The 15,465-nt window shown below is 33.9% G+C and overlaps 1 protein-coding gene across 1 annotated transcript in view; it reads right to left on the minus strand.

Moving 5' to 3' along the window:
• Positions 1 to 8,699: 8,699 nt before the first annotated feature.
• The window catches only part of Zdhhc2 (zDHHC palmitoyltransferase 2), a 73,268-nt gene continuing 66,502 nt past the window's right edge, over positions 8,700 to 15,465 (minus strand). The window contains exons 12-13 of the mRNA XM_004853088.4: positions 13,311 to 13,390; positions 8,700 to 10,857 (exon numbers count right to left, since the gene is read on the minus strand). Coding sequence (XP_004853145.1) covers positions 13,350 to 13,390 — 41 coding nt within the window. The 3' untranslated portion in view covers positions 8,700 to 10,857; positions 13,311 to 13,349. The remainder of the gene's footprint in view (positions 10,858 to 13,310; positions 13,391 to 15,465) is intronic.

Below are 15,465 nucleotides of genomic sequence, written 5' to 3' on the forward strand. Positions count from 1 at the left end.
ATGGAAACCATGATTGCCCAACATAAGAAAGAAGTGGAATCCATGAAACAGATTCAAACAGATATTCAGGAGATCAAAAACTCCATTGAAAGTATCCACAGCAGATTAAGGGAATCTGAAGGTAGAATATCAGATATAAAAGACAGGATCACAGTTAGACACTATGAAAATAGAGATTTTTAAAAAATGGTAAGGGACCACGAGAAATCAATTCAACGACTGCTAGACAATGCAAAAAAGAATAACATAAGACTGATATGAGTCCATGAAAAAACAGGAGAAAGCACAATTGACATAAAAAACTGTTCACAGAAGTAATAGTGGAAAACTTTCCAGACAAAGGTAGAGAATTGGACATACAGATAATTGAGACATATAGAACTCCAACTAGCCATGATAAAAAAAATCCACATCTAGACATATAATAGTCAAGATCCCAGAAACCCAACAGAAAAACAAAATCCTACAAGCAGTTAGAGAAAAGAAACAAATCACCTACAAAGGAAAGTCCATCAGAATCACAGCAGACTTCTCAACACAAACCCTCAAATCAAGGAGAGCCTGGAGTGAAGTATTTCAAGCCCTAAAAGAAAATAACTTCCAACCTAGACTATTGTATCCTGCAAAATTATCTTTCAAAATCGATGGGGAAATTAGATACTTCCACGACAAAGAACACATGAGAAATTTCATGAACACCAAACCACCACTACGAGCAATTCTAAACAATATCCTAGAAAAAATCAATGAAGGCCACAACTCCATGAGGCCCAATAGAGGGAAGTCACCAGGCAAGGTAAGACACTAAAGGGAAAGGAGGAATAAATAAGAAATAAAAGACCCAACAAAAGTAAAACATCATGACAAAGATAAATCAATATCTATCAATTATAACCCTCAATGTTAATGGCCTCAATTCACCAATCAAAAGAAATAGACTAGCAGAATGGATTAAAAAGGAAAATGCAACAATTTGTTGTATACAAGAAACCCACCTAACTGAAAAAGAAACTCAGACTGAAAGTAAACGGATGGGAAACAGTTCTCCACACCACAGGAACCCAGAAGAAAGAAGGGGTAGCAATCTTATTTGCAGACAAAGTAGATTTCTAACCAAAACTAATTAAGAGAGACAAAGATGGTCACTACATCCTTGTGAAGGGAACAATCCAAGAGGAAGAGATGACAATCCTAAATATATATGCACCAAATATGAATGTCTCCAACTATACAAAATAAATATTAATAGACATGAAAAACCAAATAAACACTAACACAATTGTAGTGGGGGACCTCAATACCCCACTATCACAAATAGATCATCTAGACTAAAAGTTAACAAGGAAATTCTAGAACTGAACTAAGCTATTGAACAAATGGACTTAATAGATGTTTACAGAGTGTTCCACCCCACAAAATCAGAATACACATTCTTTTTGGCTGCACATGGGTCATTCTCCAGAATAGACCACATGCTAGCTCATAGGACATGTCTAAGTAAACGTAAAAGAATTGAAGTTACCCCCTGTATATTATCAGACCATAGTGCAATAAAATTGGAGATCAATAACATAAGACACCACAAAACCCCAACAAATAAATGGAAACTGAATAACATCCTCTTGAACAACCAATGGGTCACAGAGGTAATTAAAGAAGAAATTAAGCAGTTTCTACAAGTAAATGAAAATGCCAGCACAACATATAGGAATCTATGGGACACAATGAAAGCAGTTCTACACGGGAAATTCATAGCAGTGAATGCCCATATTAGGTAAACAGAGAAAACTCAGATAAATAACCTAATGCAGAACCTCAAGCTCCTAGAAAAAGAAGAGCATAACGAGTCCAAAGCTTGCACAAGAGAGGAAATTATAAAAATCAGGGCAGAAATCAGTGCAATGGAGACTAAGAGAACAATACAAAAAATTAATGAATCAAAGAGTTGGTTTTTTGAAAGAATAAATAAAATCGATAAACCTTTAGCCAACCTTATCGAAAAAAGGAAAGAAAAGGCACAAATACATGTAATTAAGAATGAAAAAGGTGAAGTCAAGACAGATCCAACAGAAATCCAGAGGATCATCAATACGTACTTCGAGACCCTCTACTCCAATAAAATGGAAAACACAGAAGAAATGGGCAGATTCCTAGATACAAACGAATTGTCAAAGTTAAATGAAGAAGATATAGAAATTCTAAACACCCCAATTACAATGAGTGAAATTGAAAATGTAATAAAATATTTACCAACAAAGAAAATCCCAGATCTGGATGGCTTCACTGCTGAATTTTACAAGACATTTAAAGAAGAACTAACACCATTACTCTTTAAACTCATCAAGGAAATTGAAAAGGAAGCAATACTTCCAAATTCATTCCTGGAAGCAAGTGTTACTTTGATTCCCAAACCAGCGAAAGACCCAACCCAAAAAGAGAACTACAGGCCAATCTCCCTAATGAACATAGATGCAAAAATCCTCAACAAGATACTGGCAAACAGAATACAGAGGGTCATCAAGAAGATCATACACCCTGACCAAGTTGGATTTATCCCAGGGATGCAAGGATGGTTCAACATTCATAAATCAATAAATGTAATACACCATATTAACAGAGTCAAGGACAAAAACCATATGATCATCTCAATAGATGCAGAAAAAGCATTTGACAAAATCCAGCACCCATTCATGATAAAAACCCTACAGAAAATGGGAATAGAAGGTCTTTATCATAACCTGATTAAGGCTATCTATGAAAAACCAACAACCAATATCATACTAAATGGTCAAAAACTGAAAACTTTCACACCAAAATCAGGAATAAGACAAGGATGCCCACTATTACCACTCCTGTTCAATATAGTTGTGGAAACATTAGCCACAGCAATTAGAAAAGAGAAAGAAATAAAAGGAACAAAAATAGAAAAAGAAGAAGTTAAACTGTCATTATTTGCTGATGATACGATACTTTACATAGAAGACCCAAAAAACTCTGCCAGAAGACTTCTAGACTTAATTGACAGATTCAGTGGAGTAGCTGGATACAAGGTCAACACTCAAAAAACAATAGCCTTCCTGTACACAAATAACAGACTGAGAGAGAAATTAGGGAAACAATTCCTTTTACAATAGCATCCAAAAAAATGAAATATCTAGGAATCAATCTAACAAAGGAAGCAAAAGACCTCTACACTGAAAACTACAGGACTCTGAAAAAAGAGATCGAAGAGGATACAAGAAAATGGAAAGACATCCCTTCCTCCTGGGTAGGAAGGATCAACATAGTGAAAATGGCCATACTTCCAAAACTACTGTATCTATTCAATGCAATGCCAATTGAAATTCTAACAATATATTTCATAGAACTAGAGAAAACAATCCAAAAATTCATTTGGAACCATAAGAGACCTAGAATAGCTAAAGCAATTCTAAGCAACAGAGACATGGCTGGGGGTATCACAATCCCCAACTTGAAACTATACTACAAATCTACTGTGATAAAACCATCATGGTACTGGCAAAGGAACAGACCTGAGGATCAGTGGAATAGATTAGAAGATGCAGAAACAACTCCAGATATGCTCAGCCACCTCATCTTTGACAAAGGAGCCAACCACCATCATTGGAGGAAAGGTAGCCTATTTAATAAATGGTGTTGGAAAAACTGGACTTCAACCTGCCAAAGATTAAAACTAGACCCATACCTATCACCATGCACTAAACTAAGATCGAAGTGGATGAAAGATATAAATATTAAGACAGAAACACTAAACTTGCTGGAAGATAAGTTAGGTAGAACTCTTGAAGACATTGGCATAGGAGAAGACTTCAGGAACAAAACCTCAGTAGCACGGGAACTAGCAGAAAGAATCAACAACTGGGATCTCATCTTATTAAAAAGCTTCTGCACTGCAAAAGAAACCACCAACAGAGCTAACAGACAACCTACAATATGGGAAAAAAATTTTAGCAGCTGTACCTCAGAGAAAGGACTACTATCTAGAATATATAAAGAAGTGAAAAACATCAGACCCCTCAAATTCAAAGACCCAACTCAAAAATGGGAATCTGAAATGAACAGACATTTCTCAGACAAAGAAGTAAAAGCAGCAAAGAAATATATGAAAAAACGTTCAACATCACTCATCATTAGAGAGATGCAGATGAAAACAACACTGAGATTCCACCTCACCCCAGAAAGAATGGCTGCTATCAAGAAATCAACCAATAACAAATGCTGGAGGGGGTGTGGGGAGAAAGGAACCCTTCTCCATTGTTGGTGGGAGTGCAGACTGGTGCAGCCACTGTGGAAGTCAGTATGGAGATACCTCAAAGAACTAGGACTAGAGGTCCCATTTGACCCAGCTATTCCCCTGCTGGATATCTTCCCAAAAGAATTAAAAGAATCATACCACAGTGATATATGTGCACCCATGTTCATAGCGGCACAGTTTGTAATAGCTAAAGCTTGGAAGCAGCCCAAGTGCCCATCAACTGGAAACTGGATAAAGAAAATGTGGTTTTTTAAAATAAAATGGAGTACTACTCAGCCATAAAGAACGAAAAACTAGAGTCATTTATAGCTAAATGGCTGCATATGGAGGCCATACTCTTAAGTGAAATAAATAGGACACATGTGTAAATACCAAATAGTTTCTCTGGTGTGAGAGACTGATAGTGTAAACAAGGGTTAAAATGATTAAAATGAATAATTGATAATTTGAAATAGGAAAAAAAAGTCCAAAGACGAAGGAGTGAAGGGAGGGGAAGGGGAAAGGAAGAGAGGGAAAGGAAAAACTATGAGAAAAGAAAAAAAATGGAAATGATGTCTGTGTAAATAGGGAAGGGGGGAGGGGGTGAAGGGTGCACAGGTAATGGGGAAAAAAATAAGAACCAAGATATATCATGTACAGGTACAAACACCCAATGATAATTGTAAATGAATTGTATACCTAAAATGTACCAATAAAAGAACTAAAAAAAAATATTGTCCTCCCTCACATGCAGAAGTATGTTGAATACAATCTCTCAGGAGGAGAAATTCACTGCTTTCACATACTTGTGGCTCTACCTCACAAAAGATTCCTTATCCAGTACCACACCAAGAAATAAAGTTCCTTTGGTTTCAGATCATTGTTTGACTTCCAAATTATTTGGAAGTTCTAGTTTGAAGAATGGAGAGAGACTTACTATTTTACATCTTAATTGTGTCATAGGTCTTAAATGGTTTAGATGGGAACCTGTTTCACTTGTGCCATAGAACTTTGTGTGTTTTTAAACATAAGATACAAGAACTAATGTTTGCAGCTATCTTTGTATCACCAGGATGCCTGGATATAAAGAAAGTTTACAAAAATTCCTGAACTTGTTTATACTTTCACTCCCCTACAGTGAGAAAGAGCAGCAAGTGATTTAAACTACCTCTATTGTCATTAATCCAGTACATATGAGCTTTACTTATATGTTGATTCTTTGTAGCCATTTTGGGGCTCATGCATCTTCTATACCTCTTGCCTACATGTAAGTTTGCATTTTGGGGGTTTTTTTTGGTTCTGTGGATCAAACTTGGGTCCTTCTGCTTTCAAGGCAGGTGGCAGAACCACTGAGCTAAATCCTTGGCCCATCTTGCCTACATATAAGTTTTTAAAGAACTTTTTGTGGGGTTTTTTTTTGTTTGTTTTTTGTACCAGGGATGGAACTCAGGACTTTGCCCTCACAAGGCAGGCATGGTGCCACTGAGCTAAATCCCTGGCTTAAAGAACTTTCAAACACACATTTACATGTTACTACCAGATCAGTGTGTAATTTAATAGTCAACTTTCACAAAGAAATGATTAGGCTAATTGGGATTTTTTAATAGTGCACTTTAGGGAACCATACATATTGACAGAAAAAAGACATGCAATCTAAACTGTGACAATAGCATCCCTTGGATAACTGAATTTTAAAACAACAGAAGAATTGAAGCCTTCCAGAGTTGGTATCAGTTCTTTTAATTCTGCATCAACATACTTCTACCTTGGAGCATTTTTTTTCTCAATTTGAATAACCACCTTTACCTGTGAAACTATTGAGTACTAATAAATTCAGCTCACCATTGAGCTCCTTACATGGTTAAGCCTTTTTTATGATGTAAGTTTTTCATAAATCATAAAACAGTAATGCCCTTTCTGCATGAGAGCTCTTAAGTGGCATAAATTAGAGCCTAAAGTCATTTAATAAAAGTTTCTCTTTAGTTTAATTGGTGCTATTAGAAATAACCCAACTTAGAAGACAGACCTAAGTTATTTTCCCCCAATTTGTAACACAGAAATGTGGCAATGGACAAGAATATCAAAGATTGGTGAACATTTGTGGCCAGTTTTATTTTTGCATTCACTTTCCTGCAATAAGAAAGGGCTACACGTGATTTAAAGATGCCTCTATTACCCAGATTATCAGATTTGAACTCTGTGTAAGAACAATTAAAGGGTGTTAGAGATTGGAGTCTTAATCACCTGGGCTGTTATGAGAGAGTATTCTCAATTACTTCAAGATTTTGAGGAAGGAAAAAGCAGATACCCTACTTGAGAGCCTCCTGCTGCACTGAACATTGTACTGGGAAACACTTCATGTTCATAGTCAGATCTGCAAGCATTCTTTTCAAATACTTGAATTCATCCCTTTAGTAATGTCCACTGTTCACAAGCCAGGACACTATTATAAAAAGAGTAGCAAATCCTTCACAGGAAAAAGAATAGCAAAGTGCATGGTTTGCATCATAATAATAAATTCCTTGTGTTCTCTAACAAAAAATAACACCTTTTGGTTATGTGTTCTAAAGGAAATCTGATTGGGGAACAGATTGCTTAACATTAAAATCAAGATTTCTCTAATGTTGGCAAGTATTAATGCTAACATAATCAGACTAAAATTTCAATAAAAAACAATATGAATTTTTACCAAGACAAGGCTAAACAATTCCAGTGGTATTTTTGTAAAAGCATGTTTAAGGTGTATAACAAAGTCCTCTTCCACATTCAAGAGGAAATATGTGCTAAATTGGCTATGTGGAAAGGGAGTCTAGGTGACTAAAACATTTGGTATTAAGCCAGGAGATTTCCTACTTACAAAGTACAAGCTTCCACAGAAGGATCTTACTTAGATTATATGCTATTGGTGAAAAAAATCCATTGTTGAAATGTGTCACTTTGGACAAATATGGTCAGATTAGAACTTGTAGTGTGTATGGATAAGATGGTCATACTAGCGGAAATTATCAGGGTTTACAGTGTAAGTTGCTTTTGTGATTTGTATGTATGTTCTAGGGTTTAAAAAATTCAGAGATATCAAAATCACCATTTTATATATAATTATTTGATAAGCATAGCAAGTTATGCAATATGATTTCAGAATCAGACTAGCAAGTTTACATATATTACGTGTATTTCAAAATAGGAAAAATTTGCTTGTTTTTTTTGGTACCGGAGATCGAACTCGGGTCCTTGAGCTTGCGCAGCAGGCGGCGAAACCACTGAGCTAAATACCCAGCCACAAATTTGCTAATCTTTAATGGAGTAACTTTTTTCACATTTTCTTTTTTAAAATTAGAACATATTTTCAATATATATATAATGACTATTTCATTGTGGGTATTTGGTATAATGGAGTAACATTTTTTTCACATGTTTTCTTAAAGCATTAATCACTATTGCTAGCTTAACTTTTTATGAGCATGGTCTATAAATCCTTTGCACTGGCTTTCCTTAGTGAAGGTAGTTTGTCAAAAAAGGCCATATTTCCAACAAATGTCTATTGATTATGAGTTCTATGGTCTATTCTTAATTGTCCCTCAGAATTATTTAATTACCAGTGAGTCATTTCACATCTTCTCACTCCATTTCCCAGAGACCATGTTATGACTACATTATAGGCATGAATTTTACCATTAATACCTCTGGTAGATTATTAGAAAAAGCATAACTTTAAAGGAATTGTACTTTCAGGACATAGGTCATTTCATATAGACAAGGAAGGAGAACAGACAGTTAAATTAGGATGTATCAGGAGTAGACTTATAGATATGTACTTCCTTGAATGCCCCATCACTGTATTCAGATGCAAGTGTTCTTTATCTTGGAAAAAATAACCCTCTTCCACTACATAATTGCAAGTAATTATCTACTACATACAAAACATTTCTTCAATGATTCTAAATGAAAAAATTCTTAAATCTTAGTATCTAACTGGTAAAGTCTCTAAAAACAGGAAAAGCAAAATTAACAGTTTAAAGGACAATTAGAATTGCTGAAGTTGAAGTAGCTCAATTTGAGTTAAACCATTATGTGTGTGTATGTGTGTGTGTGTGTGTGTGTATATATATATATATATATATATATATATATTTTTTTTTTTTTTTGTACCAGGGATCGAACTTGGGACCTTGCACTTGCAAGGCAGGCAGCAGAACGACTGAGCTAAATCCCCAGCCCACCATTATATATTTTTAAAGTAAAATGGTTAAAATATTTTTAAGGTAAATTAATATATGTATATACAAAATTTAGACCTATTCGCTCAGGTACAGTTATACTGCGTATCTACTAGGATCACCTCCAAATATCATAACCCTAACAATTAAAAACAAAATCAGACCAAAAAAAAAAATCCCCAAACCCTATAGTGTTTATTTACTGTATAAAAACAGAAAGGGAACCATTACAAGGTGATGAAAAAAAGTTTATTCATTTCTTAATATTTTCAAATCTCATTCTAATGTGTGTTGACTTATGTATTTAAGAAAGTACATAAAAGACCTAAAGGGAGGAAAATTAACAATATTGTAATAGAGTAAAAGATTAAAATGCCTCTTATTTTTCCTTGGCTTCCAGTTTGATCCTGTCCAGGAAAACAGGTATAGTAAGCACTGTGCTTTCAAAAAATCTGCTTGCATATAATTAATCACATGATACTGTTGCCCTTAAGACTTTCTAGCAGGAGTTATAGGTTCCAGTCTGGCACTTCAGGTAATAATAAGTGACCAAAAAATACTTGAAGGTAAAAGTGAAAATGTGTCATATCTTCTGAGATTTCTTCAAGCTGATTGTCATCAAACTCTTTAGCTTAAAAAAATGTGAAAAAACTACCATCCTACTGTTTAAAAAAAGTACTCAAATGAACTACAAAATGGACTTGCTTGACAGGTTCTTCCATAAACACATTTAATATGAAATTCTTCATACTTTTAGTAAGGATGAGTAACTACAAGGATCTTTTACTCCATTATGTCCTGGTCTTTTATTTTGTGATGTGTTAGACTTTTGTTTAGACCATTTACTTAGCTGAGTTTAAAACATAATCTGCTTTAATTTCTCAAATTAGTACCAAAGAAAGTATACAGTTTATCCTAATTGTTAACATTTTAAAAACTTACACTCTATTCAATATTGTTTTTTAAAAAATAAGTTACTGTCATTTTGTAAATAGTGCGTACAAGGCACAAGAGCTTCTGAGTATACTTACTGAAGCCAAACATTTTGGCATCAATAAACACATTATTTTAGTTTATCTTAAACTAAATTTCCAAACAGTTCACCATTTAGTTCATATTGAGCTAAACTTCTAAAAGTGTATGATTTTTGTTTAATGATTTGCATAATTTAATCTTAATGGGTATTTGAGGAAAAATATAAGTGAACTGTCATAGTTTTAATGAGAATACAGAAATAATATAAATATCATTTCAAGGTTAATCCAACGATCCATCAGGAATTCCTATCAGAGATTTAATATTTTCACTATATTTAACAGGAGAAATAACCTAAAAAGAGATTTTATAAAAGCAAAACTAGGGCCGGGGATTTAGCTCAGTGGTTTTACCGCCTGCTGTGCAAGCGTAAGGACCCGAGTTCGATCCCCGGTACAAACAAAACAAAACAAAAAGCAAAACTAAAGAATATTATAAACAAATTTCATAATTGTTATCACAGATTTTACCCCCCTCTGTTTTAAGATTAGAAGAGATGAAAATACATTTCTGATGTAACAAAATTTGTCAAAACACTATATTAGTTCTGACAAAAGTTTTCTAGCCAATTGCTGTATCAGTTAGTTCAAGCTTCAATTTTACACTTATTTTCTAGCAGGGAACAAAGATTAGAATTAGAATGAAAATCTAGCAAAAATGTTTAGTGATCTTCAACTGTAGGCCATTTAGACTTTGTAATGAATTCACAGTTAACTACAGTTCACTTATAGTCTGAGGCCAGATTCACATCAAGGGGAGAAAAAAAATAAAGTCTGATTTTTTGACACTTTCTCTTAAAAGTAACTAGTAAGTTTTATAAATAAAGCCTAACATTATAATATGACTTTAAATCTTAAACAATATTAGTCTCAATTTTCTGAATCAGAAACTCAGACAATCAGTGGGCTTTCTATATGATAAACTATGCAACCCAAATCTTTGGGTAAAAATTAGCCCATGAATTTATTCCCAGTTTTTGATAGAATTTATTTCCCCTTTGATTCATAAGCCATAACTATGTTTAATACTTAATAGGATGCTGATAGTTATAACAATAAATGTGGTATGCTTTAAGCAAGGGCTAACTAACCAGTTAATATTCTGTAGATCCAGGGATGGGGATGGTGCTCAGTGGGACAGCACTTGCTTAGCATGTGCAAGGCCCGGGCACTATCACCAGCACTGGAATAAAGAAAGAAAGAAAGAAAAAGGAGAGGATTAAAAAAAAGAAAAGAGAGGAAAAAAAGAAAAAGAAAGCTTTGTATCCATCTAGCCAAATGAATATAGGAACAACTGGCCGATGGCACCTTCCTGTGGGAAGCCTCTTCCATTCTTCTACAGCACTGGTATCTTGAAATGAACAGAAAACATGAAACAAATTATTAACCATAAACAAACAAAAAAATCTAACTTCATTTATTATTTGTTGGAATAACTTACAGCCCTTGTTCAAAATTTTTTTATATGCTAGAAGGCTGGGTAGATGTGTTTTTGAATAAAGACCTCTAGCTAAAAAATAATGTGCATATACAAGTAGGATCTTACTGAAATCCATTTTAAGATGCAGGTTCTGACTCAGCAGGTCTGGTATGAGGCCTAAGTTCTACATTTCTATAGCTTCCAGGCCGTAGTCTGAATGGACTCTACATTGTTAGTTCTACATTCATCTGAGGCCAAATAGGGTTAGGAATGTCAAATGATTTGGAAGAGAGATTTAAGAAAACAAATTTCATACTTCATAAGCATAAGAACACAGCATTTTAAAATTTGTATTGTATGACAGAGTGTGTAAGCTAAATTTAATCTACTTTTTAGCACTACCATGGGTTTATAACTATCTGGAAACTATGCTGAACTAAGAATATAAAAAGGCCACAGAATGGGGTGGGGGTGGAGGTAGGGGTATGACTCATGACTAGCATGCACATGGGCCTGGGAACAGCTGCCAGCACCACAAAAACAAACAAATAATGAATAGATTCAAATGATCAAACATTATTTACTAATGTAGTACCAAAAGATATGAAGATATCATTCAGTAATATAAGCTCTTCAATCTTAGACATTCAATGTAAATGTGTATTAAATGAATTGCAAATCTAAGATGTAATGTAAAAAAGCTAGTATCTATTAGCTACCTTTAGAAAAATGTAACTAAAAAACAAAACATTTACTTCCAATGTTTATGTCTATTTAATTCAAAAAATTATGACAGAAAGTGACTTGGTAATGTTTTTGTTTGTGTAGCTGATTCATGCTGCTAGTTGGTTATTATAACTTCTAATGTCATATATACAAATGTAATAAAATCAAGCTTCTGTCAGATTAATTTTAATGTTATTTGATCACTTATCAAATGTTTATAGAGAACTTACCATGTATCTGACACCTGGTAATGTGTTGGGAAGACTAATGAACAAATGCAACACTAGCCTGTGTCCAAATAGTGGGGAGTCTAGATGACTTTATCACTATGTGAAGATGTTAAATATCTTACACATACAAAAAAATGTTAATACTGACTTCACAAAGAATAGTAACCATCACTAATGATTTGAAATATTGAAAAAAAAATCCTGTGAAATTATATGTTTTATAGAACTATTTCTGTAAAATATTTTATTTGTAATATTGGCTAAAGGTTCATATTTATACATTCATAGCTACCTTCTAAAGATTATTTCCAGGAATTTAATACTGTTTATTTGCTATTTCACCAAATTCAGAAGAATAAATTTTTACTCTCCTAACCTAGTTATGATCAGTCTGTTCTTCTCTACCATCATGATTAAGAACTGATGATCCTGGTCTTATCAAAATCAAAATACCACTCAAGAGGCAAATTATCAGATCTGCTTTTGCTGTTAATTGCATGGCTATTCACCAAAACCAAAACCAAAGAAACAAATAAAAAATCAGATATCCACGAAGTACTTTGACTGAAATGATTTTTAGATGCAAATTCTCTGCTTCTCTTAGACTTTAGGATTCTAGGTTGCAGAATTTTTAAACACAGAGTTGTCCTAGGAACTTGAATGATCAACTCTTTATATTGTGTTTATTATAATGGTACAAATAGTTATTTTGTTTATTTAGATGTTTAAGTGGTTCCTTATATTTTTTCACTAACCACAGGTTTTAAACAGATTAAGGCAATTGATTTTGAACTATATAGGTTTAAAAAATTATAGTTTAACAAAAAATTACTTGGAATACCTATTATCTTAAGGTAACACATGATATAAGGTCCTACTGTGATCAGAATTGGGGATGACAGTGGTTTGTGCTAACAGGACACAATCATGTTATATTTGAACTCAGAAAGGTTGTGCTAATAGGTAGTCACAGACAGAATGACTGTATATCCTGAAGGACAAAATAAATAAATAAATAAATTCTGTGATCTTAAGAAATGAAAAATGACAATAATTTTCATGTAAAGTTCAATATTTAGCATGGAACCTGCCATTTAATGAATAAATATGCATTTGACTTTTTCATCAACTTATTTTCATAGTTTATCAAGTTCCTGTAAATATTAGCTATTGTTGAAGCTAGGTTCATGTCCAGAGGCCCCTCCATGATTAACGTGATTCCATAGTTCAAGTAAGACATATGAGTCACTCAAAAATAATGTTTATGGGCTGGGGATTTAGCTCAGTGGTTCTGGCACCTTCCTCGCAAGCGCAAGGTCCCAAGTTTGATCCCCAGTACCAAAAAAGAAAAAAAAAAATGTTTATGAAAACAAGCCTAGGAAAGTTGGAAAACTGTTAAAAAACCATAATAATAAAGAAAAGACTTACCTTACTTTTATAAAATATGAATTTATTTTGCTTGAAGATTTAAGTCTCATTCTCCATAGTTAATGCAGGATTGCTCATACCTTAGAAAACAGAGCATAAATTACCGTGTTTTTATTGTTTTTGAACAACAGGCAGAGTTCACTTATCATCTATAACTAACCCCCAGAATACTTTCAAAGGTGCCGTGTATATATAGTTTGGAAGTTTGTAAGATGATTTATAGAAACACATACACTCACATGTTCTACAGTGTCACAGTACAGTATCATGGGGGGGTGTGCTAAAAATAGAGCTACACAACTAAAGAAGTAGGGAAACAAAATAATAAATGATTCATTGAATTTGGCTTTGGTCACATCTAATTTCCTAATTCTTTTATCTCCTACTATAATCTAGTCAAACCATCCTTAAACCCTTTCTCATTTTGTCCTTCTCATGTTTTCCTCCCTTCTTTTACACCATCCTTTAAAGTTTAGTTTCTCAATTCACCCTTCAAATGGAAAAATTATTCTAAAATGCCAAGTAAGTAACAGTACATAAAAATCAAGAGATCACTTCTGTTAGCGTATGAATCCCTTTTGGAAAAATGAGAGCTCTTTATCCCTGTCTCCCCCAACAATGTTCCCCAACTCCACATCACTTCTTTGCTTCTAATTAAACTGATGGATTTTAAGGGCACAGGTACCATCAAGTTTTGTCTAGGCAATACCTAGTCCTCAACATGGAGGGGAGAGTGAGATGACAGGTTTGATGGGAAAGAGAGAGACCAAATTATGAATACTCAAATTATGAGGATTTTCAAAGGGCATATATATTCTGTAAAAATAAGAACCTTTTAAGAAATCTTGTATTTTAGAAAAATATTATTGATCATGCATTAGATATTTTTTCCATTTTTACTTTTATTAGTACATGTTTGTAGTACATAATGATTACATTCTTTGTGGGGACCTGGCTCACATACATACACATCTTAATTCTTTTTTCATCCCCTCCCCTCCTTTCTCTCCCATCTCCCTCCATTCTTGGTCCCCTTCCTATTTGAGATAGATCTGTCTCCCTACTTTGTATTGTCTTTTATTTTGCTATTTATATTTTGAGTTTCTCACATAAGAGAAAAAATGTGATATTTAAGCTTGTGTGTGATATATTTCACTTAACATGATAGGCTCGAGGTACATTCATTTTCCTACAAATGACTCAAATTTATCCTCATTTAGATCAAGTATTCAATACTGACTAGAAAGTTACTCAGGACTAACTCTTTGCTTTTCTCTATCACTTTAAAGTGCAATAAGCCAAAGCCAGCAGAAGGTGAGTTTGATTAAAAGAAAAAAAAAGACTAGAAGAAAGAAGAAAATATTTGAAGAACTTGTAAAATTAGTCAATCTGGAGATATTTCTAGCTAATAATGCCTGAACTTGGATGTACAGTTTTGTACTCATTTATAGTGACACTACACATGTCTATACACACCTGCATTATAATCACATTATTTTGCTCAATCCCTACTAACCCTGTAAAGTAAGTTTGTTTTTTGGTGGTGGTGGTACCAGAGATCAAACTCAGGACCTTGCGCTTGCAAGACAAGCGTGGTGCCACTGAGCTAAATACCCTGCCCAAATAAGTTTTATTTTAAAGAAAAAGATGCTAAGTCTAAAAAAAGTTAGGCAATATAATAAATATACACTAATAGATGCCCAAATTAGAATTTGTAAACAGGTCTGACTTCAAAGACTTGTTTGTTCTTTGCTAATGCACTGTATTGACTGAAATAATCAAAAGATGAAAATCAACAACAATAAGAAGAGAAATGTAATAAAGATATGAAGAGACTGCAGGCAGGCTAAGTTATGGTAATTATGCAATCACTTTAAACACTTGGAAGCTAGATAGAAGTCTTAGAGTAAAAAACCACAGTATACAATTTAAGATCCTTTCTTTTCAACAGATATTTTTCAACCTTCTATTATGGTTTAGATCTACAATGTACTCCAAAGTCTCACATATTCAGGGGTAGGTTTTTTGGAAAGTGATTTGATCATGGAGATGGCTTTACTCATCAGTGGATTACCCACTGACAAGTTCATAGCTGAAAGTGCTTTTAGGAGGTGGGGTCTAGTAGGAAGTGGGTCACTGAGGGTGTGATATGGAA

Source organism: Heterocephalus glaber, unplaced genomic scaffold, assembly GCF_053883595.1.
Source record: "Heterocephalus glaber isolate CG9 unplaced genomic scaffold, H.glaber_assembly_v1.0 deba00001461, whole genome shotgun sequence".
NCBI lineage: Eukaryota > Metazoa > Chordata > Mammalia > Rodentia > Bathyergidae > Heterocephalus > Heterocephalus glaber.